Below are 25,144 nucleotides of genomic sequence, written 5' to 3'. Positions count from 1 at the left end.
TACCAAATGGCCTAATGTGAGTCAAAGTCCTCTACTCAACAGGGAGAAGGGTTGTAGTATAGTTCAGGGCCCTGTAGCCTCAGTCATTGTTTTGCTTGACACATGGGAGACTTGGACAGCTAGCTGCCAGGCTGCACAGGGAGGTTTGGTGTCTGATGAGATACCTGAAGGTGACAACATAGTTGGTGGTAGGCCAGCCGATGACAAACGAATTCTCGGGACCCATCTTTTTCTCTGTCACTTCGCTGAGACAGGTGCCGGTCCACACTTCACTCAGATGCACCTGCTTTTTGAGCTTCAGGCTAGAGGAGGATCTGCAATTCAAATTATGGAATTCTTAGGCCAGATCCTAACATCTGGACCTCCAGAGTCTGGTCATGCCACCTTCCAGGCATGCAGATGCAGTGACAGCAACAAGCCCCCCAGAACTAAACGTCTGGGCATGTGGAGGCACTACAAGAAAGTTTTGCAAGTGGATTTTGCGGCTGGTGGCTGCAGTGGGACAGCTGCAGCTTAGGGCAATGTGATTCACTAGAGCCACATGCAGGTAGATGGCGATTTAGGCTAATTTACTGTCTATGCTAATAGCTGAAGTCACCTAAGCTCTTAATTTATGTGTGGCAGAAGTAGCCAGACCAGGAGTCAGTTTTTCTGTCCTTACTGCCTCTTGCCCTCATGCTATTTCTTCAAGAAGCCACATAAAGGGAAGGGCAAAACCAATTAGACAACCTTTTCCTTCAGGAAAATGGAGTGAACCATTAATACCAAGAAGAATTTCTGGAGGTGAAAGGGGAAGGTGCCACTTTTTAGATCCACATTCGTAAAGAAGGGTTGTTTTGATGCCTGCTCCACAAGTAGCTCAGAGCCTAACTTCAGCAGCACATACTGGGGAGAAGGAGCGAGTGTGAATTCCTCTTACTTGGACTTGGCGATGACCAGCACATCACTGAACAAGATCAAATGTCTTTCCTGGGTCTGCAGGCCCATGGTTAGCTGTACTCGCTCATCCAGGATGAAAGTGGAGCCTGGGCTACTGAACACCCCACTTGGCAGCCCATTGTCTGAATGGGAAGAGGAAAGGGTAGTCTCCCTGGAGGAGGAAGAAAAATCATAAGACTTTGTCAGAAGCTTTTCTCACAAGGGTTTGTGATTGGACACAGGCAACTGTTTTGGAACAGCCCGATAGCCCCGTGCTTCTCCCAGCACTGCCCTTATTGCTCTCAATTATGAACTGCACTTGCCTGCCTCTGCCCAATTAACTTTACCAGCCTTAGACAGATGGAAAACTGCCTAAATGCCCACACCAAAACCAGGGAGGTTAAGCTGCTGAAATATTCATTTTTGAGTCATTTCTCACTCAGGTAAAACACTTATTTCCTGCACACACGTGTGAGCTATGACTTGAAAAGAACATGGAAAACCCATGGCTCATGGCACTGCTCAGCCTGGCGTGGGGAGGGACTGCCATTTCTGCGCATGTTTTCCATCTGTACTGAACTGCTTGTCAATGGAAGGGTTGCAGCACAAAAAAAATGAACTGCATGCACTCATCTAATTCCAGCCATGTGATTCTGGCTTGCCTGGCTGCAACCCAGCATCTTGTTTCTACTGAGAGTGATATAGGTGCTGACCACTTCCAAAAACGCTGATGGTTTTTGCATGTTGACTGCAGTCAACAAGCCATCATCAGGATCGAAGCAGCTCCGTTCTCTGTGTTGTCCCCAGCTGGAAGAGCTCCACCAAGTACTAATCTCCCCACTTGCCTCTCAGCACCCTCCCAGAGCACCTTCTCAGCGCTGCTCCTGGCTCTGGTTGGCAGTGCTGGCAGTACAACAGGTCCCACAGTAATTTCCTGGGTCTACCCTTGCTCTACAGGTGTGCTGAATGAACAAGCAATAGTTCTTTGCTGAGCCTTATTCAGAGACCGTGTTCATGTGCCCGATCCTGACTGAATTAGCTAACCTCTGAGACATGGCCTTAGATTTATGTAGATGGAAAAAAACCCAGAAATCCTCCTGTCTCTACACATAGACAAAAATGTGTATCTTGCCCTGCAGGCAAGAACGCGTGTGGAAGAGATACTTACCTTCCCTCCACCCCTCAGCAGTACTACTCTAGTCTGAGGGCAGTCTCTACATGAACAAATGGAAAAACACATGAGCTTTAAGGGTAGTATTTTTGACATTGTCAGTCTTAACTCAGTTTCCATGGGCCTCATAATTGGGCTCCTTTGATTTCACAGGAGTGAGGTTAAAGCTAGCCAGTAGCTGCTTTTTTAAAATCATCCCCCTGTCACAGGAACGCCCACACTCCTGCAAGCAGAAATTCCCTCTTCCCTCCTCACCACTCCACAGCCATCAACAAACAAGTGAATTCTTGGCTTATGCAGCTGTTGCCTTTACAAGTGAGAAGCTAAATCACCTTTAAACAAGTCTTATGAGGAGCGGCTGAAGGATCTGGGGTTGTTCAGTCTAGAAAAGAGGAGGCTGAGGGGACACCTTATTGCTCTCTACAACTACCTGAAAAGGGGGTTGTAGTGAGGTGGGTGTTGGTCTCTTCTGTCAGGTGTCTGGAGATAGGACAAGAGGAAATGGCCTCAAGTTGAGGCAAGGGAGATTTAAGTTAGATATTAGGAAAAATTCTTTTACTGAGAGGGTTGTCAAACATTGGAATGGGCTGCCCAGGGAAGTGGTTGATTCACCATCCCTGGAGGTATTCAAAAAGCGAGTGGACAGGGTACTCCAGGGCATGGTTTAGGGGGCATGGTTAATGGTTGGACTCGATGATCTTGAAGGTCTTTTCCAACCGAAATGATTCTATGATTCTATGATTAAAAGCTTTGCATGTGCATCAATTGAGCAGTGGGAGCCACAATATCTCACAACCTCAGCAGTGGATTTCCTAAAGCTGGAGGAGTTACACAGCTTTGTAAATACAGCAGCAGGATAGCCAAAAAAATCTCACCAATAATCTGGTGGCCTAAGCAAAGATGGCACTGTACTAGCTCCCTCCATAGCAATCCATCACGAGAAACATTTAAAGCTTCCCTCCCTCACAAGGATATTCTCCAGCCAAATAAAGTCATGAATTTCTTTCTCTTCTTTACTTTTTTTTAGTGCAATTTAGAAGGGGGTGGGGACAATGACAAAGAAGCCACATAACTTGGTCAGAAGACAACCAAATGAAAATCAGTCCTGCCCTTTATTTCAGCTGATCCTACGAGACTGACCCCACACACTTGTTTCAGAAAAGCAAGATGTCCTATGCATCAATTACCTATGGTGTGATATAAAAGGAGTATTCTTCAGGAGGGCTGGTCCAGATCAAAATGTCAATCAATTCAGCTTTATCATCTCTTTCTTACAAAGGAAAAAAACCCAAACAACAAACCAAACAAATCCCTCAGGAAATGTTATTTCTAAGATTGCTATCAGAGCAAGGCAGAAAGGAGCGTGGCGGTCCCTTATCTGTGTCTAGTAGTTACGCGGTGCTGCAGGAGGAAGAGGGGATGACGTTGAAGAGGGCTCAGCTCCCACTAAAGGACCAAGGAGCTCGGCTCATGGCTAGTACTTGATATTCCAGTAGAAGATAAGCATGTCTGGCATGTTTGTACCTGACTATCTGCTGACACTCCTGGTGCTTTACCCCTGCAGGAGCAGAGCGTCAGCAGAGCACTGGATGGCTCTGGAGTTGCAGGCAAGAGAGGGAGCTTTTCACCACCCAAGCTGCTAGTCAGGGAAAGCTGCTGTCATCCGACAGGGACGTGACTGTCCTGGAGGATGGCGGGATCTGGCGGCTCTCCCACCAAACATCTCGGGCTGATGCCACCCTACACAGCGCTGGCAGGGTGCGGGCAGGCTTCCCAGCACTCCCTCCATCCCCAGCTGCAGCTCGCAGCCCCCTCACACGCCCAGATGAATCTGCGTCTGAGACGTGGCCAAATCTCTGGGACGGCCCTGCTGCCGGTGGTCCAGCACATGGAGCAGGGGCCAGAGAGGTCTCCAGCGGCAAGTCCCCGGGGGCAGCCGGGCAGGGACACGCTGGGCAGGAACACCAGGATGCTCCTCAGGGACGATGCCGCTGCAGTCCCAGCATGCGAGGTGGCAAATGCCACACCAGCCCATGTCCTGCGTCCCACTGTGCCATTACGGCGCACCTCGTCCCTTCTCCGCCTGCCCCTGCCTGCGACAGGACCTGCGGTCAGCGCTGCCACTGGGCCTTCCCCTGCCTGCAACAGCTCTGTCCAGACCTGCTCGGCTGGGGATGGTTTATGGCCTCCTTCCCATTAATTAAACTTAACCACAGCCCTTCACCACAGTCGGAGCTGAGGGGATGGGGACAACTGTGCTCTCGCCCAAACCAGCAGGCCTTTGCAGCACACGGGGCCTTCCTGCACCCCAGTCCTCTGACACCCCCCAGTTGCGCTGCTCACCCACAGCCGCACACCACTGGGAGAGAAGTCCCCACGTACTGGTCTGCACTGGGCAGCTTCCCTCCCACGGCTGCTTCTGTCTGTCCTTCCTGTGGCATGGGCTCTTTCGTTTCTTAAGGCATCTCTGTTTCTGCTTCTCATACTGCTGCCTGTGGCAGGTGAGAGGGTAGACTAAACAGCAACGAATCCATCAGCCAAACACCTATTGACTGTTCAGCCAGAATCACACCAGGAAGCTTGTCTCACTTGCAGTCTGGCAAGAGAGGGGAGGATAGAGCTTTTTCTGCTGTTTGCAAGCATAGAGGACATATACATACATATATACACACACATATATATACAAAAAATACACACACATATATATGTACACACAATATATATATTTATGGAAAATCTCTTATTCCTTAGGAGGTGTGGCCTCCCAGTGTCAAGACAGCCTGCCTGTGGTCATGAGCGACTGCATCTCAGGAAAAAAGTCCCCTGGACTTTGCATCTGTGAGCTTGGACTCATTGCTCCCTCCTGGCAGGAGCACACTGGCCTCCCTGCACTGGTTACGCTAGCGGGCAAAAGGGAGGCAGTGTGGGCTTCCAGCTGAAAGCAAATTTCGGGAAAAACTCCAGGCTGACAACTCAGGAAAGCAGGTCCTCTCCTTATGTAGAGACCAAGTGCCACACAGCACAGAGTCACAATATGCCTCATGCAAGCTCTGAACAGGGCCGTGCCTTCAAGTCTGCTAAGTGAATTGGCAGATGGGGGTCAGGACACATGAAAGAAAAGCCAGGAGAGCTGTCAGGAAGAGCTGGAAGCTCTGCTACTCAATCCAGCTTGGACTGTATAGAGCATTTCATGCCCTGATGGCAGGGAATGGCTCTGCAGGGGATGGAGGAAGGGCACTCTACCAGCCAGTCCCAGCTCCATTCTCTGGACCTTGCTCATGAGGTCTGCACTGCCAGCACTGTGAATACCCCTCCAAGCTGAATGACACAAATGTCAGAGCTCATTTATCCCAACCAGGTCAACAGGGAAACCACACTACAGAAACTTACACACTGTTTCTCGTACCTGATTTTACTTGGGTGCCTCTGCACTGTGCAATATTGTCCAGGTGTACTTATACTTGGATATAACAGGCATCAAATACCTAGACCTAACACTATCTGCATTGAAATATATGCATTGAAAATAACCAGCTAGCCTTGCGTAGTGAGTTGACCTGAGCTGGCTGCCAGACCACCATGCAGTGACTCTCTCAGTCCCTCCCAAGAGGACAGGAGGAGAAAATAAGATGGGAAAAAAGAGGAATTCATGCACTACTTCCCATTGGCAGGCAGATGTCCAGCCTGTGCCTGGGAAGCAGGGCGTCAGCACACATAGCATTACTTGGGAAGACAAACGCCATAATGTTAATGTCCCCCCATCCTCCTCCTTTCCCTCAGCTTTTATTGCTGAGCACGATGCCATTCTAGTGAAAAAGAAACTCTTCTGTATCTGTCCACAAGCAAATTGCCCTTGACACCGTTAAATGAAGTTGAAAACCAGTTTGATTTCAGTCTGTATAGCCAGAAAGGTGGAAAAAGGAGTCAGAAAGGTATTTTCTCTACCTGGAATGGTTCTTTGACTTGCTGAGAGCTTTAGTAATGGCAGAAGGGGTAGATCGTCGTCTTTGGACTATGGGCTTCATCTTCTGCAAGACAAAAAGACATTCCAGTTAGCCTGGCCACCTTGGAAGCAGATCTGCTCATTGCACTCTACAAGTTCTCTTTTTATCTAGTTAACACTCATGAAATCTCAGCACTGAGAGCCATGATCTGTGCTTTCAGCCACGTCCCTCCCCTTCCTTATTATTAAAACACTTGTCAACTCTCACAATTATGTGGGACACTTAAAACTTTCCTAACTTGAATGCTTTCAGTTTTCACAGCCAAATTTACAAAGTAGAGAAAAAACCCACAGGCTGAAGGTCAGGAAAAACTTCCTAACACTCATGCCATGGAATAGTTTGTGAATGAAAGGTATAGAAATCCAATTTAAAACTGGACTGGACAAAGCTATGAACAGCATATAATACTGTTGAGAGCCATATTTTATGGGCTGAAGGAATAGATGAGGTTACTTAGTAGATTTTCCTCTATCTTTATTTTCCATGATTTACAGATTCAGCAAATAGATTGTTATTAGGCCCCTCTCCAGGTAGTGTAACCTCAAGACACTTGTATCTTTTTCAACAACCACAGCCACCAAGTCTTGTATAACACAGAAATGAGGTGACTGTAATGGTGAGACTTGTGAGTTAGACATGATAACCATCCAAGTCAATATGTACACATGAAGGTCACAGGTCTCCTTTTATTTGCTAAATGAATTTTGTGCTGGAGAAAGATGATAGATTTTAGCCTGGGGAAGAAATCCTTACGTCACTGGCTTTTGCTTAGTAAGCATGGGAAAATCTGTCCCATGGCTCACTTCTAATTTCAGCATTTGCCTATATTAGAGCTTTCAGTACTGGGAAGTTTAGAGTATGCTGAGAATTACTGATCTTTTGACTTCTGAAGATATCAAAATATGGAATATCCTAAGAATAAAAGAAACCAGGATTAATGGTTGAGGAGAGGTTCTACAGAGAAAGCATTTTCCTTTTATTAACCATATACTTTTCAAACTCTGTGCTGAATGCAGAAATATTCGTTGCGTGTGAGTTCCTTAGTCCCATCTCTGAGTACACAACACTACTACAGCTCAGTACCTTACAACCACATTAACATGACATTCTTATGATGTTAGAGGAAGGTATTATCCTCATTTCACTGACAGAAAGGCCAAAGAACAAAGCGATTACAGTGAATTTGGGTGCCTGGTGTTCAACACATTGGACCTGATCTTTCTGAGCAGACAGACAGGTTGGCTGAGGGGGTTTGAAGCACTGTTCCTGCTCACTCTCGCTGGAGCTACAGGGGCTAAGCATGGCTATAAGTCTGTCTCTAGGGATTTATGCGAGGAATCCCAGAAATTAAGAACAGGGCATTAGTGACCACTTCAAAAGTTGGTGGAAGTGATTTACCACACTTCAGAAAGGAAATCTGTGGCAGAGGCTGGCGTGGAGTCCAGCTGCCAGGGAAGGTGTACTCCTCCTCATGTCCCATTTCATCTACGATACACCTTTTGACTTCTGCGACAAAAGACCAGGGAATTCTACAGGCAAGAGCTTTCTACAACATAGAATCCTGATTCTTTGCCTCATCAGGTCCAGTAGAGCCCTCCAAAGTACAGACGACCTCATGAAAAAGAGTGTATGATCATGTAACTCAAAAATTGGAGTGGGACTGCAAGCACAATTTAATCAAGCAATTTCCTAACGTATGAATATTCAGCTTTGCAACATCAGTAGTGCTCTCTAAGTAGATTCCTTGTGTACGTGTATATAAGTAGGCAGTGACAGATGGACAGCAATTTCTCCCTCATTCCCTGACATGACCTTGCCAAGCAAAGATCTGTCTTTGGAAGTTTCACAGAGAGAACTAAATAAAAATAACATCAGCTCAAAAATGTTTGTTTTAAAAAAAGAGAGTCCCTACTGAAACAGAACATCTGGCTTTCAGAGGTGCCTTAATAGGCTAAAATGTTCCTACAAAACATAGTACAGCAAAGCATCAGTCATGCAATAGGGCAGGAAGAAAGGATGGGTGTGGTTGCCTGGTGGAAAACCCCGGCAGGCTGTCAGCTGCAAAGGTCACCTGAATGAATACAGCAGGCACGTAGGGTGATCGGATGCATCTTCACGCCAGGGGGATTGTACCTTGAATGGCATTGCAATAAAATCTTGCACATGATAGTATCTTCTGTGCTGAAGAATCCTATGGCACATAATAACCTTACTGTAGGTGAAGCAATCATTTTGGCCATCCCAAAACTAGTGTCTTCTGTGGTGCAATGTGGTAAGGAGTACCAGTGACATACATGATGTGAGTGTAGTGTAGGAAGACATTTAACCCAGAATAAATTTCAGGGGAGATATCAGAGACTCAGTACTGGTGGATTTCTTCTCCTGACCATTAGGAATGGTTTCAGATTGTATCTGAATGGTGGCAGCAATGCCTTCCAAGAAGCCTTGTCTTTGCCCACCCATTGCACTTCTCCAGAGGAGTCTGAGGACCCGTTCACTAGCACCACTTCCAGCAGGCACTTGACTACCAGTGGAAGCTTCATAAAGACAGAACTGCGGGTTTCCAGTGAAATGCTGTGACTACAGGACACAAGGTATTCCCTATACTTGCTATCTCCAAATAAAATGCTGAGATCATCAGTTACCCAGAGGTCCAGTTGCCTGATCCGAAACAGACTCTAGGCAAACCAGAATATTGCCTTCCATGCCCTCAGCCAAAGTCTCTTTGACCCTAGCCAGTCAAGTATCCTTGGCAGGACATCATTGAGATGATGGCCACAAGATCACACGAGTGGCATCTTACTGAGGGAATGGGACACAACTAATTGGCATAATTTCACAGTTAACATACTTGATTTGCATATCTAATAGAGGAATAATAAATTGTTCTGCCTTTGGTTTCAGTAGCCATGCAATGTAAAACATGTCCTCCTTCCCTGCTTGGGAGAATCTAGCTGTGTACACCATTTTAAACAATTTTGGTTTGTATGGGCTAGCCCATGTACATGATGTTTCCTTAAGAGGCTGCTGGACAAGTACAGAGTCTCCTAACCAGTGCCATGTAAAATCTGCTCTGGATCCTGCATGTTTCTAAGGTCTACAGTTTTACGGTTTTCTTGCAAAAAACCCCTCCCATCTCACTACACAGAAGAAACACCACAAGGCCTCTGTCTCATGCAGGAGCTCTCTGGAGCAGCCACAGCCCCCTCACCCTCCTGCCCAACGGCTGCACTCGAGCTGCAGATCTGGCAGTGCTTGGAGGGGGTGGCCGGTGGTCCACAGCCTGGGGCTCACCTGTGTGCCACTAGCATCATGCAGCCTTTCCCCATAAGCATTGCTTTCGGATGAAGGGGGGACTTCGCCACGCTCCTCCATGTTAGAGCCAGGGAGTGCTTTTGCTGGAAGTCAGCTCTGCTCACATTAAGCAGGCTCTGGACTCAAGAGAACCGCCAAAGGGACACGGCATAATCTCTCTGCTGTTTTGATGCCATGGAAACAGATACTCGTTTACCCAACATACTCTGAAAGTGCTTGAACACTTGCAACACTCTGGACTGTGTTTGTGCATTACTCATCTCTGAGCTGCCAATTTTAGCTGTGTATTTCTTGGCACTGGGGAGGTTGTGAGTCTAATGCCCCTCATTCCAAACCCATGTATGGCCTACACTATCGGCTCAGCTGGCCAGCATGAGCGGTGCCCCCCACCCCCCCGCTGACCTCTGCACTTGAATGTTGTTCTTCAGATAATTAAGGTGGGATGAAGCTGAAAAATAACGACACCTGCTTAGAACAGGCTGGATTTTCTTCTGTCAATAGCTGGTCAAAGCTTGCAATGTCTGTGGCACTGGAATGCTGCTACTTGGTTTAGTTCACATTCAGAAATGAAAACAAAATTTTTTTAATAGTGCAATTTTTCTGCAAAACTTAAATTGAAATATTTGTTTCAGAAACATTGATACACTGTGTCTTCAAAAACACCATGTGCTTTCTTTGACCCTAGCATCTGCTGCAAGTTGACAAGACTCATGCACTCTGCTAGCAGCAGTGGGAAGCTGCCTGGTCAGACTCATCTCTGTCAGTCAGTGCAAAGCACCAGGGAAACATGCCTCTCTCATTCACGAGCTACTGATGCTGTTAAAGACTGTAGGTTATGATGGCATGGACCAGAGACCCTGATGCTTCCAGACCAAATGTGGGAGGTAAACACAGCCAAGGTGCTGGTAGGCTTGGCCACCTGCAAGGCCAGGGCTGCCTGGATGCAGGACCACCTGCACAGTAAGATGTGACAGATGTACAGGACTTTGAATTTCTGGGTTAATCCATATGACAGGGCTGCTGCAAAGCTGCAGACCATGGGGCTGGGTGGGTAAGCTGGCATGAATCAAGGACATTTTCCAATGGGAACTTGCCTGGCAGGAGGCTTTAAGATCCTGTGTGGCAGGAAGAGCTCCTTCAGAGCCCTCCCTTCATTGTACTGGAAGGCTCTTCCAAAGCTGTGTGTTTTAATAAAATGTTTGTTTTCAATCAATCTGCATTTTTGAGGGAAAAAAAATACACTACAAGAAGGCTCCTGGGTAGCTCTGCTTTGGCCATTAGGTATGTCATCACTGAAAGAGAGATTGAAAAGCTAGTCTAAAATCCATTAGCAGTGTAGAAATAGTAGGATGGAGCTCTGCAGAGTCTCTGCCAAGTAATGGGACTAGCTAGCACGTTTAAAACTAGCCTGGTACGTCCAGGCCACCCTGCAGTCCATAGTGGAAACATCCTTCATGAGGGCCGAACACACAGCAAGGAAGATCAGTCAGTTAGCCTGTCTCCACCCCATACGCTCTCTGATGAGGCAAGGATGATAGCCATCCCCTCCCTTCTCTTTTAACAAGGGGAGAATTGTGCACTGATTTTATTAATGTTGTCCCTTGCTAGATAGAGATGGACATAATCTAAAAATTAACATGTGACTCCAGTTCTTGGACATTCATCCATCAGTGTCTAATGTGTTGTGAAGGAAAAGTTCAGCTGCCCCAATGAGCTCTAAATTTAGCTTGAGCATTTCCCCTTCCATTCCCTCCTATGTGGCTGTTTAACGAGCCCCTGCACCGACTCTGTTGCTATCACAAGCAGGATTTAAAGAGGTTTGAGGCTGCATTTTATTACAAACCATCATATGGAAATGAGATCAACTTCACACTTCAGACCTGACACTGGACTGGCTTCCCTATACCCAGGGGGGATAAAAAGCAGGTAAGATCAGATATATAGAGAGGGTTAATTTAGGTCTATCCCTATTCTCAGCATACTGATGTTTCCCCATGAGTTCTTTGCATGCTGCTGAATGGTGCGACCCTACCTGCAGGCACCCAGCTCACACTTCCAAAGGAAATTCACTTCTCCCAATGCTCTTAGCTGCCACGTTCTGTAACTTATGTGGAACATTTGGCTGTCAGTGTCACTCTCCCCACGTTAGACAAACAGTCCACTTTCTACCTATGAAGATGGTGAAAGAGTATCATATACTCTTTAAAAAAAAAAATTAAAAAAAAAAAATCTATTTTTATAAATGTGGACTCTGAGTCAATTCCATGCTGACATTCAGATCAGTTAGGGAGGCTTATGTTGCTAAAGGCCCAGTCGGAGAGAGTAAAACTTGGGCCACAATGTCTTTAATTATTTGAAGCATAACAGATTGTTCAGATCCAATAACGTCAATATTATTCTCATTCTTGGATGGATCTTGTGAAACACTCTCTTCCTACAAATACTCTCATCACAGTATCGGTATGTTGTGTCACAGCAGATAGGTGATCACTGCTATTAATCAACCGAACCCAGTAAAGGCACGTTTTTCAGTGGTCTACTGGAACAGAGTAAAAGTTACTGTATAAATGTAGCACGTGGTTATTTAGCTCTCAGGTAACATTCAAAAAAATACTTAAGCATCCAGTTAAGAGTATAGAAACGATTAACAGAGCACTTGGGCTTGGATCCATCAACATGAAAACAACTGCTGCTGCTCTTCCATCCAACAATAAGTTCATGTTAGCAGCAGCACTCCTACAGAAGTATCTTAATGAGATAATGTGAGACGCTTCTGCCTCCTGCTCTGTTATGTCTCTTGTTTATGTGAGCGCAGGATGCTCTTACAAAGTGCCTGTATAAGACTGCAGTTGTATGTCTAGTTAGAAAACCCAATTAGAGAGAGACAAAGAAAGAGAAGGGGAAATTGTTCCCTGCACAGAAGGGAATCAGGCATTAGGTTACACGAACCGGAAACAACTGGGCTTGCCATTTTATGCTGGTTTACACTTAAAATGAGTTTAGGGAAAAGTGCACTTGCATGGCTGCTGTCTCCTTCTCCCTTTGTTCCCAGACTTCACCTGCCACTTGAGAAACTGTACAAACTTGAATGTGACCCCATGACCAGGAGGAGTTTTAGCAGAGGCTCCAAAAGCTGCTGTCTTGCAGTCATTTCCCCTTGCCCCTGAATGGGGAAATCCATTGCAGGGCACTTACTTAGTGTCACCTTACTGGGAGGCAGCCTCAGCTGTGCCTACGTGCCCTGCATCTCACCCAGATGTGCTGTGCCACTCTCTGCCAGCCAGATCTTGGGTGATACTGGCTTGAAAAGCTACACTCCTTACTACATCATGCCGCCAGCTCCTTGGAAGACAACTTGTTTTTCTTCTCAGCCTTGATTCCCTGTCCAGCTTGCCACCCAGAATAAGATAAAAACCTCTCCAGTTCTCCTCCAACTGTCCCTTAAAAGGTGAGTGTTTGGAATTCTAGGACCAAGACAAAAGCCTGAGCTGTGACTTGGTTCCCGTGCTTGTTTCCCCATCTTTGCCCAGTTCCCAGCCAGGGGAAGATGCTCTATATAGCAGAGATCTGTTGTCGTGATGGTGATCATGATAGGCATTGTTAACCAGCTTCCTTCCAGCTCACTGCCAGGTGGCCAGGACAGCATGACCTGACAGGGAGAAGGGAGAAGGCTCCAAAATGGAGCAGGGCCTCAAAAAAACATGCTCTGTATGAACCACCTTCCGAAAGGAGCAGCTGCTTCCCACAGGACCCCCCCAGCCCGAGACCTCCCCTGCCTCCCACTGCCCTGGGCACCCAGCACAAAGCTAACCCCACCAACAGTCCCAGGGGAACCTGGCCTTGAGTGGTGGGCTGCAAACACCCCCCCACTCTGACACTCGCCATGGGGACGGTTCCAGGGGCATGCATGGAGAGGAGGGGAGACGGGAGGACAGGGGGCTGTGACAAACCTTGCTGAGTACCACTAGGACTGAGCAGAGTCCAGCAAAGACAACCAGATCCTCAGCTAGGGTAAATCAATGTTGATCCACTATAGTCCATAGTAGCTTTACACGCATGTAATGTTGGGAAAGAGCCAGGCCAAGGTCACTGAACTTTCAGGGGAAGTTTTATATACTGCTTGTATAGCAACATACTGAATCTAGCTAGGATTGTAGCATGAAATATGTATAGAATGAATTATTTTAGTATAAGAGCCTTGTGTCTCTGCTGCTGGAGTAATACGAATAATTACCCTGGTGGAACACTAGTTTGAAAGGTTTGCTGAGTAACAGAGCTGTTCAAACATTAGATGTCTGTAGAAGACATCCAGAAATCATGCTATGCCTAAAAATTTCATCTCTAGAAGTGCAGTGCCTATTGACTTTAGAAAACAGGAATGATGTGCACAGACGCACTAGTAGTGCCTGTGCCGCGTGCTGTAAAGGCATGAAACTGAGGGAGTGAGTCTGCAGATGTAGACAGTGAGACACTCAGGAGATTAAAACATTCTTGAAAGGATTGATCTGACAGAGGTGGAACTCATCTGACAGAGGTGTGAAGTTTGCCTACAGAGCCTGACTCCGCTCAGGGGCAGAGAGCTCGGAACAGCTGTGGCTGTGGATAACGCTCCTAGAGGTGCAGCAGGCCAGGCACCCCAAGACACCAGATGGGCCTTTTGCTCCTACACAGAATAGCCAGGAGAAGATGAAGCAGGCTACAGTATTCAGTTCACAGCACTCATGTGCCGGCAGGTTTCTCATCCCAGGGACAGTAATGTTTTTGGCAGCTGTAGAGCAGCTCCATGCATTGTGCTGTGACACCACCCCATTCCCAGCTCCCAACCAGCTGCCACGTGAGCATCCCTGCAGTACACAAGGCCTTTGTGGCTGCTCTAGAGACATTTCAGGGCAGGTGATTAAGGGAAGAGAAGCAAACCCTATGTGTCTAGAGGAATGCCCACCACTGTATGTGCCCCCGAGCAGGTGGCCAACTTAGGAGCTCTGTTGGGACCATGATTAGCTGCCAGTGCAGCCAGGGGACTGAGACAGCCTGTTTCCAAGACAGTGGTGGCCTTAGCAAAGTGACTTTCTGCTTTTCCCTCTATATAACTATTGTGCTTCACCACGACATTTTCCAGCTGATGGGCTCTAAAACACATTACAGCCATTATTCAGCCAAGCTCTTCCTTACTCTTATCCCATACATCTCTACTCCAGCTTCTAAATGACTGATTGGAAAATGGAGAAACTGAGGCTCAGAATGAATATTTAAGTAACATACCCTCAGCAATGCAGAAAAGTAATGGCAGAGCTAGGCTTGGAAGCTAGGTCTTCCTTCTGGGAGAGGTCTAAGCTAGGTGTCCTTTCTCAAATTATAAGGTATACTCCCCCAGAGTCATTGTTGCAACACTTTCATTGTGAAAACAAGACAGACACAGTTCTTGCCCTGGGAGCTTATCCAAAAGCACAGACCAACAACATCTGTGAGCAGACAGAATCAGAGCAGATCAAATCTCATGGAATATTACCAGGAATTCCTGATACCTAAACATTTGCCATCATCTACCTGTCTGAAGAAACAGATCCCTTTGCTACCACTGGGGCTACAAGAAGCTTTTCTGCAACATGGATGACTCACCCCACCTAATAAGGAGCAGTATTAACTGCTCATGCAGCCCAATTAACACTACACTAACTGCCCTATGCCTCCTGCCACCCTGAGACTCTGGCAGTCCATTCTGTTTTCTGGCTAATGCAACCCTGTTCCAATCCATCCAGCCTCATTTTTCCATATTCCTTCATGCTAGGTAAGGACATGTGTGTCTGTCCATTTATATTTTAATAGTTCACACTACTTTTTGCATAGGGTGAAAATTCAGTGCCCAGAAGACAGGAAAAAAAAGTGCAGCTGTTTTACTCTTCGGGGTGAATTTTGGCAGCACAGGCATATGGTAAAGCAGTAACATTTCCTTGCAAATGCTGCAGAGAATCTTTAACTCTCCTGCCACCACTTTAACCCTTTGAATTCCTTAAGATCCATAATTAGCCTAATTAATCAGAGGAGGAAGTCTAAAATAATGTTGGGTGGCCACAGCCCGCAATTTTATTTGTGGATGCGAGTCCCTTCAGAGAGACAGGGCAGGGTTTAATGTGAGCTCAGAGCTAAGAAACTTGGTGTAAATATTTATCTGAGCCGTTTTACACAAGTTCGTCTTCCCATGTTGTTTCACTAATTGCTTCCCTCTCCCTTACTGCTAAAACGCAGCTCCAAACATTTCTTAAAATATGCAGAGCCTGATGGCAGTAAATCAGTTTGCAAGGACACACTTTGAAACATTTCCTTTTCCTTCCAAGAAATGGAGCCCTGCTGGTTTATTTTAAAATGTCCCATATAAGGGGGACTGGGAGAAACAATTCTCAGCTGCCAAAGGCCGAGTGGGTTTTCCACTCGGAGGTGGCTGGGGATTAGTTTGACTCACACTAATCTGTTCCATGCCACATTTTTTCCCTGCTCCCATGGATTACTTGTGCCTGCAGGGCCTGCCTTCCTCGGGAGCCTGGAACAACACCGACAGTGACAGTGGATGGCAATGAGAGAGGATGTTCTGCAAAGCACAAAGGGGACTGCTGTCTCACGGAGCACCAGAGGTCTTCCCAACTGAAGTGGGTCTTTCTGAACAGCTGATGTAATGGTCCATTTTCTTAAATGACACTGGGCTGGACCCCAAATCAGGACACTTGGAATTTGTCAAGGCTTGGGTCTGTGTTTCTGGCTGCTGAAGACGGCCTTGCCCACGTGGCACTGTCCTCCACCAGCAAGGAGTATCCCTGCCTGGGGATGAGCACAAGGGTTTGGTCCCCTGATACGGCACTGCCCAGGGTCCTAAAACAAACTGACACGCTCAACTGTCACTCAAGCACCAGGACAGGTACCTGAGAAAGAGCCCAAAAGCTTTAAGCGGGAAGACAAAGCCACAGCTCCTGTTCATCAGCTGTGCCCCGGTAAACACTTGTGTGCCTACCTGGAGCTCTGTGCTTCCTCACTGCAGCATCCAGTACTGGACAGAGAGGTGAAAACTGATGAATACAAGAATAAAAAAAAAATCCTGCTATTTCCAAGCCTCAGCCCACTGATACAGTGTTGGTGGACAGAATCTGCGAAAATTATGGGCAACTGCTGCTGAAAACACCCATGGGTGGCGTTTTCTCTGCAAATCTGAAGGATCAACAGGAGCGGGGGTGTCTACATATTCTGGGTCAACAACCAAAAAAGCACTGCAAAAAAACCACTTACTGCCAGTAAGATGATTATCAGCCATCACCTTCAACACGATGAGGCTCTGAACATCTGAAGGGTGCACTCGGACAAAGTCTTTTTTGCATCGATATCAATTTGAAAAACTCTGAGTAACACAAATGCAAGTCTATTCTCTGTAGCCAGCACAGCAAATTGCTAATTGATGGAAACTGAAGAGATCAATAAATATTGATGTCAATTTAGAAATACTTTTGTACTTTGTACTTCTGGCCTGGAGAGAAACTAACAGCAGCTAGAGGAAGCACTTCCCCCTTCTAGTACTCACATAGGAGGCCAAGAGCGATGGGAAAACTAAAACCTTGTTCTGTAAAATTTCTTCACCTTTTCCTGGAGGTCCCGGTGGTTTGGTTGCAATTCTGATCTCCAGGGCTGAGTAAATTTGAAATATTTGCTGACAATGGATTAGACCAAACAGCTGCTGCCTTTCGGGATTTTCCTGCAATGCTTATTCCCATAGTGAAAACCTACTGCAACAGATTCCCCCTGTATGATTTGACAGAACTTTATAGCGGGACTCTTTCCTCATGCCTTTCCTTCCTTTGAACCAATGCTGAAAGCTACCCCAGGAACCTCTCATGAGGAATTCTTGCCTCTATAGCTCTAAAGAAAACCTCTACATAACTCTACACACATAGAGGGTCTCTGGCACCAAGCTGCAACATGCTCTGATTATGAGCATAGCATCAAACAATTATGGGGTGACTACTGATAAGACTCATGTGGGAAATAAGTGGGGGCACACTTTTATAAAGCCCTTTAAACCATTTAACTCAGACTGGTACTTTGGGGCAGAAGCTTCTGTTGTAAAGTTGGATGTATATATAACACTGGAAGGAAACTTGCTGGGTTTCACAGTATAAAAATTCATCACTGAGGCCAAAGTAAATTAAGAATCATGCTCTTTCTTTAAAAATGCAAATAAATAGTTCACTGAATTGAGCTTTGGCAAAATGAAAAACTTGCAGAGCAGCCAAAGCTGAGGAACAGAAAAATGTAACACATTCCTTCGTGTCTTTAAAATAACCCCCTTCTCTTCCCCTCTCTTGGTTCAAAACTCCTCCTCCTGCCATATTAAAAACTCATAGACATCTGGGTCTGCCCAGCTACAGAATTACTTCAGCCTTTCCAAAGCAGGGCCTCTGAACTTCAGTATGCTGGTCCAGCCCCTGCTAGGGCCCAGATTAACTACCAGTGCATGAAATCCACTCGATGTGTGATACAGGGAGATATAAACTGCACAAGGAAGAGAAAGTGTAAACTACAGCTGATGAGGCAGTAACGCTTCAGGTCCACTGAGCAGACGGCGCATCTCTGCTTGAATGCTGTGTTATGAATCCTCACCTCTCCCTGGACACACATCCAGTGCAAGCTGCCAAGTTGCTAGTGGTCCACCAACACGCCCCTGACAGAGACTGACCAGACACTCACCACCTTTATACCTGCCTTGGCTTTCTCTTAGGGATAGAAGCAGGCTTTTTTCCAAGCCAGCTTCCCCCAGCCCTAATGCAAACATGTGCATGAATTGTGCTCCCCTACAAAGCTCCTGAGTTCCCACCTTACGGACAATGTTGCTGCAGGCAGAGGGTTGGTGGGTAACCCCATCCTCTCCAGCAGGTAACTGCCAGCAGCCTTTGCTGCCAGTGAGTTTAAGTACCTAGTGCATGTTGCAAGTCTGGTGTTTCTCATCTATTTACAATGACTAAATCATTTTATTTGCAGCTTGGCCATGGAAAAGACCTTGAAAAGAGGCAGCTCTGTGCATCTGGATTTCATTAGAGCTGAACATTAATCCCTTTATGCCTTATAAGCATCCTGTTAGCATTATACAGGCTTGGGGTTGTTAAATGGCATTCTCAGAGCTGGCTGGCTGAAAAATGGGTTAATCAACAGCACCTCTGCTAGCACACACACCATGAAAGGCATTTTCCTCTTTCTGTTGCTTGCTCATCTGCCTGTCAGCATCAGGATGGGTAACACACACTGATTAGTAACACTCACTGCCGAGCTCCTCCTCAAAACTCATAGGTTTGTGCTGAATTGTAGGATTTAATCCCACAGAATTTTGCAGTTGATGGAAACAAAAAATAGGCATCCCAGCCTCAAATGAGAATCCAACCATCATGAATTTCAGTGGAGCTGCAAGTCTAAAGTTACACGAGATGGGCAAGTAAAAGTAGACTTTGGCTTAAACAATTGCACTTTTTTTGCCAGTTTTTGGAGTTGCAGGAAGACATTAAGGGTTGAACAGTGACAGAGGCCAAGAGAGAGACATCGCTGAGCAGCTGGGCAAAGGTCAAGAATGGAAAGGCAGGCAGGAGCAGTATTGTGAGCTGAGCCCATGTAAAAAAGAAGGTGCGAAGGAGGGGCCTGAAAACACAGCCTGAAGAGCTGCCAGTGGGCTGAGAAAGGGAAGGAGAGAAGCTAATCATGGAGGATGAAGAGCTCAGCGATCACATAACCTGGAGGCTAGAGGATAGTTTGCCAAGTGAGGCTAACAAAGAAATATGCACATTCTTGTTGTAAAAAGCTGTTGCTATGAACCAATGCAAGTCAAGTTGTGTGGCCTTAAATAACATGTCCCAGTTCTTTTGATGGCATGAGAGGTGGAAAAAGATAAGCAGTGGAATCAAACTATTCACATTAAGTTCCTAACACAAGGCTGTTATAATTATTCCATAGGAGCAACTGCTGCAAGCTACTGCAGAAACTCGAAGATGAGCCAAGGAGAAGAAACGATTAAGGCAGAAAAAATCTTGTTCCACTGCAGTCAATGATAAAATGCCAGTGCTTTGCAGAGGCTAGGATTTATAAGAGTGGGTACAGCATCTCCAATGAACCAGATAAAGGCTAGATAGCATAATGACTCTTCATATCCCATGCAAGGGCACAGGCTGGCGTCAAGGAGGTGTTTTTGCTCTGTAGGACAGAGGGGCAGAAAGGAGGCACTGCCACACAGAGATCACCCCTTCTCCTGGGAGCAACCAGCCTGTGCCAGCAGTGGGGACAGCAAGTGGCCGTGGGGCTTCTCGGAGATGTCACTCTCTGTGCCTCTATTTCTGATGCAGCCTGAAGGGGCAGGCAGTGGAAAACTCTGAGAAACATTCTATTTAAAGACACTTATTCTGATTCATATATTACTTCCCGCCTTCATTTGTCCCAGTATTTCTTTTTCACTTTTGCCTTAACCTCTAAAGGAACTAGTGCAAAAGCTGTATCAGCTGAAACTAGACCAAATATAGGACATATTACGGGGTACAGACAACCCCAAAGGCTTCCTAATCTGTCCCTTACACCTCATTTCCCATTACTTGGGTTTAACACACATTTATGTGTAAACTAATACCTCCTGTCATGGGAGGTATTTTTGTGGGTCTTTGATAAATACTTTATAATTTGATAGAACCTTTCCAGTTTTGAGGTGTTCAGAGCAGAAAACAATTGTCCAGCAAGATTTACAGAAGAGCTACATAGATGGAATTTATATTTTCCATCACTTAGCCGTTAGTCCCTATTGGTTTTATTAATTTTCAGGTAGTGAATTGTCCTGAGACTGAATAGTAGCCTCTTCATTTGCTCTCCCTACGCAAGCACACGTGCACATATCACATCTGCATACACACACACACATACACAAAGCTCTTTGGCTGATAAATTTCCCAATAGAGGCAGCACGCAACTTCAAAACCAAACCAAAACAAGCCTTTCAAAAGGAATTATGAAAAATAAGTTTTAAATCACAAAAACATCCTGTTTTGCTTCAGTTTCTCTCTCGCATGCCACAAGCTGGACTCCACCCTACCTGTTTTCAGAGGGGCTAACTATGGGCGCCAGGTTTTGGAAACTTTCATGTCCTTATCTGTCCTGCCATTTGCTCTCAGGGGAACATGAGGAGGGCAGTGCTGTGGAGACAAGAAACGAGGAGTTGATCCCCTGCACCCATGTGCACCCATCCCTGTGCCAGCCCTTTTTACCACAGCTCTAAGATCCCTCAGGAGAAAATGTGGAGAAGTGGAAGATGAACAGAAGTGGGTTTTATTGGTTTTCAGTTTTGTTTTGTTTTTTTCAATCAATCACAGTGACTGCCACAGTCTCAACCTCTGGCTGAAATGGAGAAGGTGCTATTAAGCAGATTTGCTATTCGCTCTACTAGGCATAAGTACTCATATTGATGACACTTTCACAGACAAGTCAAAGGGAATATCCTGAGGAGATGCCAGGTGCAACCAGAAGCACACGGAGAGGTGGGGAGCTGGCAAGGCAGTTTTCCTGCCTTAGCTGAGAAACCAGCCATGCAGGTCAGATGTGTACCATAATTTAGTACCACCTCTACATGACCTCTGCATGTCAGCTTCCAGCCAGAGGATACAGGTTGTCTCCTGAGCAGTGCTGCCAAATGGGCAATGATGTGCTGCGGGTGCTCTGGAGGCTGCTGGGGGTGTTTGTTTGAGACGGGCGCAGTCTGATGTAGCTCTGACCGTACACAGCTGTAAGCAGGACACAGGCAAGGAACAGCGTGAGTGGCTGAGTGCTGCTGTAGGCATTTTTGGAGATGCGTGTATTTGGATCTGCTGGGGTGCTACTTGCTGTGGTGGTGGCACTAGCAAGGGTGGAGGAGTGAGTAATATGTGGATGAAGGTGAACAGAACAAATACAGGAGTCTGGGGGTGTTTGTGAGGCTGCTGGCATGACAGAGGGTGAAACAGCAGAGGGGTGGTGAACCTGTGGCAGGCAGGAAGGTGCGAGTACGGTGTGCTGGTGTAATGCTGTCCATGAGGGACTAGGAACAGATACACAAGAAGGATCTATGCATCAGAGCCACAAATCAGAATCTTCCATACTATGTATTACACGCAGAAGAGGATCTGAGATCCCTCATGGCTAGTCATGAAAAATGAACATCCACTACATCTTCAGGCTAATTAAGAGAAATTGTATCAATGGTACGTACATTCCTCAACGTCTCCCATACTATGAAGTAAAATCAGTCTGACTACACAAATGCGCGAGTCACATCCCCTCGTTACAACCTAAAGGAGTTCTAGCCCCTGGAGCTAGCTCCTCTGCAAAGACAAGGCCACACACTTTCATTTCTGGGGCTAGTCTAGCTGAATTATAATGAACAAAGGTGAAGCACCAAGAAGAGTAAATGGTCGCTTCTGCAAACACCAAGCTCACCTAGACCAGAGCCACATTAAGCAATCTACACGTGGGTTCAGTCAAAACCTAAAGTGCAGCAGCACTTAAAGACAGGTCAAGAGGAAGGAACTGTGTGCAGTGCTGTTGATGGAAAGACCTTCACTGACCATCACTGAGAGTCTGCAGGGGAGGCAGAGACTGTAATTACATCTCCATGGCTAGAGACACCTATTCAAAATTAGGTTATGCACCCACCCAAAGTGTGGTATTGTGTTTGATAGGGATTCCCTGAAGCAGCTGACTCTCAGAAAATGCAAATCTTTTTAAACCAATAAACTTTAATATTTGTTTTCCTCTGGAAAAGAATCTATGTTAATTTTTAAAACAGCACTAGAGGGCGTTAAATAAACAGGCTTCCCAGTCAAGCTAACTGCCTGTACAGGCAGTGAGTTCTTTGAGAAAACTGTTTAGTTGCAAACCTTGGGGGGAAGGTTTAAAAGGTCTATGCATATCAAAACGGCCTCCTGACCACTTTCTCTCTGGCTCACAAACTAAATGCTTTACTTGTCTTTAGGTGTGCCCTGGAGGGCACCAGCCCAGGGGCCCAGGAAGCGTACCCAGGAACTTTCCTGCAGCTGGGCATGAGCTGTGCCAGGTCTCAGCAAGTTGTTGGGCAGCTGCCCCATGACCAGGAACACCACCATTTACAAACAGCCCATCGAGTATGAGTGGCTTAATCATCTTCAAGTCATGCTGCACAAACTGATGACCAGGTCCTTGAAGAAATGACTGGGAAGGCTGAGGTACAGTGCCTGGTGGTCTATGCATCCTGGGGAATACAACCCACGTAGGAGCTCCCTGCTCCTGCAGAAGCAGGTGTCCGTGGCCCTGCTGCTCTGCCTGTGCAAGCTAGCAACCAGCTGTGATGTTGAGGCAAAGAACATACTGTTAAAGGCCCTCATTTTCTGTCTCTGCAGGTAACGTAGAGTCGGCACATCACAGCAACACTTTGTCCGCGTTAGACAAAGGCATCAGCAGACAGAGGTCTGGTTAGGAAAAAGAATGTTAAGGAATGTTCTAAATGTAGAAGAAGATGGGAAGGCAAAGGGAAAAACAGACACCTCTGTCTTAGGTAGGGCCCATAGGTAAAAACTGCATCTCTTAAGCATCTCTTAAGAACTGGGAGCAAAAGCTGCAATAAAACATCACTCCGGATCATAAGGATCTCTCTGGTTGTGGGCACCCTCCAGCCCCTGGCAAGCAGTATAAGTACTACAACTAGCTGCAGATTTTTTTTTTTTTTTTAACAGAACTTGCTATTTATTCCAGTGGAAACTCCCTGCAAAGAAAATAGTTCCACTCAGCTACTGTTTGTTTTGGGTGATTTGTTTGAGAATTTCAAACTGGCATTTTGAATAATGTTTACAGTTTTCCCTCTTATTTTCCATTATTTCAGGCTAACCCCATGCTAATATGATATTCTATTGTTTGTTCTGTTGCATTTAAAAAATCTCCAAGGGCAGCTGCCCATTCAGTCCAGACTGAGCATCTCTTCCCCACCAGCATGCTCCCTGCTCTGCCGGAGCAAGTGCCACATGCTTCACTCACTCCAGACGAGGCTGCAGTTTCTCCTGGCAAGTCTCAAAACACGAGGCAGTAACAGAGGGTCTACTTTGCCTGTCATGGTGCCCTGGCATGAATGCAACGTAAGGCGCACTTGACAGGTCTCCTGGAATGACAGCGGGATGCAAAAGCGCTGGGATCCTGCCACCACTCTGGGAAAGCGACTCTGGGAATACGCCTCAAGCAAAGCAGCTCCGAGAGCCCCGTGCTGCAGAGATTCTCAGGTCATCTCCTTCCTGACCCACTCCAAAGCCAGGCGGGTCCCCGCCTCGGGGATCACCGACTCCCCCCCCGCCTCCCCTCCCTCCCGCGGCCGGGCTGACGAGACCCACCACCCCCGCCTCCTCCCAGGGGGGCAGCGGTCGCTCCCCACCACTCGCCCCGCCGACCCTCCGGCTTCCCCGGCGCCGGCGGCTGAGCGACCCGGCCGCCGACGCGCGGCACCTCCGGGGGCTGTGCGGGAGGCGCCCGCGACAAGCAGGCAGCTCTGCGGAAGGGCACGAAGAGACGCCCCCTCCCGTCCCCGCGGCGCGGCCCCCCCGGGGGGGCCGGCGGCAGACGCCCCCTCCCCGCAGCGCAGCCCCGGGGGAAGGAGAGCGGCGGCGCCGCCGCGGTACTTGCCTGGCCCCGCGCGGAGCCCGCGGCGCAGCTCGGGGCGCGGCCGCGGTGTCATGCCCGCGGCCGAGGCGCGGCACGGCGCATGGCTGGCGGCGGCGGCGGCCGGCGAGTGGGCTCGGCGCGGGGCTCGGGGCCGGCGGCCCGGCCCGGCCGGGCGGGGCGGGGCGGGGCGGGGCGGGGCGCTGCCAGCCGGACGGCTCCGCCCGGCGCGGGGGCCCCGCCGGCCATTGGCTGGGCGCGGGGCCGGGCGGGTCGGTGGCGCCCCCTGTCGGCGCGGGGCTGCGGCTCCGTTCGGCCCGGCTCGGCCCGGCCGGAGCTGATGGAGGCGGGAGACCGGGATGAGCGCCCGGTCGGCGCCCGCCCGCCCGCCCGCCCGTCCCTCACTCCCCGGGGAACAACCCGGCCAGCAGCAGGGCGAGGTCCGCCGGCACTTCCAGCCTGGGCTCCCTCCCGGGAGACTCCGCCCGGGAAGGCGGAGGGGGGAGATTGGCCCGGCGGCCAGACGGTCCGGGCTCCTCCTGCCTGGGGGGGGAACAGGTCTCCCTGCCTGCTGGCCTGGGGGTCCTCTGAGCCTTGGGGGGAGAAAGGGCGCGGAAGGTAGCTTGTGCTGGGGGAAGAGGGCAGGACCTGCTGGTGGAGAATCGGCGTTTCTGTGCAGGGTTTAAGCGCGGGTGGGTGCGGGCTGGGAAACTGCAAAGCAAAGCAAACCTGGCATGGAAGGGGGCTCGGTAGGTTTGTTCGCTGCCCCCGGTGGTGCGGAACCTCACTTTCCACGGTGGGCATCGCCCGAGAGCAGAGTCGAGGACTAAGTATGCGGAAAGAGCTACCCAGAAAGTCATGCTACAAGATAGCTTTTCTGGGCAAACTCAGTGGAAGAGCCAAGAACTGGCAGGACCCGAGACGGTCATGCTTTTGTTCTGGAAAGCAGTTGTTCCTGCAAGTCAGGGCACCTAAGCAGGAGGGCGTGAAAGTAACTTTACAAAGTATCATACACACTTCCCACACCGCTTCCTACCTTCACCTGCACCTCCAGATCTCCTGCCCCAGCTACCAGCAATGT

General features: G+C 47.9%; 1 protein-coding gene and 1 long non-coding RNA gene across 3 annotated transcripts in view; one reads left to right on the top strand and one right to left on the bottom strand.

Annotated features, from left to right (window-relative positions):
• Nucleotides 1-24,218, bottom strand: part of LOC128153801 (rho GTPase-activating protein 20-like) — a 39,481-nt gene extending 15,263 nt beyond the window's left edge. The window contains exons 1-4 of one of the 2 annotated variants that reach the window (XM_052813569.1): nucleotides 24,088-24,218; nucleotides 6,035-6,117; nucleotides 920-1,090; nucleotides 165-314 (exon numbers count right to left, since the gene is read on the bottom strand). In XM_052813569.1, the coding sequence (XP_052669529.1) occupies nucleotides 165-314; nucleotides 920-1,090; nucleotides 6,035-6,114 (401 nt within the window). In that variant the 5' untranslated portion in view covers nucleotides 6,115-6,117; nucleotides 24,088-24,218. Of the gene's footprint in view, nucleotides 1-164; nucleotides 315-919; nucleotides 1,091-6,034; nucleotides 6,118-20,506; nucleotides 20,607-24,087 lie in introns of those variants that run through there. The other variant, XM_052813570.1, reaches the window with a different exon arrangement.
• LOC128153810 (uncharacterized) overlaps nucleotides 1-25,144 on the top strand; it is a 275,250-nt gene that overhangs the window by 195,036 nt on the left and 55,070 nt on the right. The gene's annotated exons all lie outside the window — the stretch shown is intronic.

The sequence above is a fragment of the Harpia harpyja genome, chromosome 18 (assembly GCF_026419915.1).
Source record: "Harpia harpyja isolate bHarHar1 chromosome 18, bHarHar1 primary haplotype, whole genome shotgun sequence".
Classification (NCBI taxonomy): Eukaryota; Metazoa; Chordata; class Aves; order Accipitriformes; family Accipitridae; genus Harpia; species Harpia harpyja.
The sequence above is the reverse complement of the archived record's forward strand: the minus strand, read 5'-3'. Positions and strand labels throughout refer to the sequence as shown.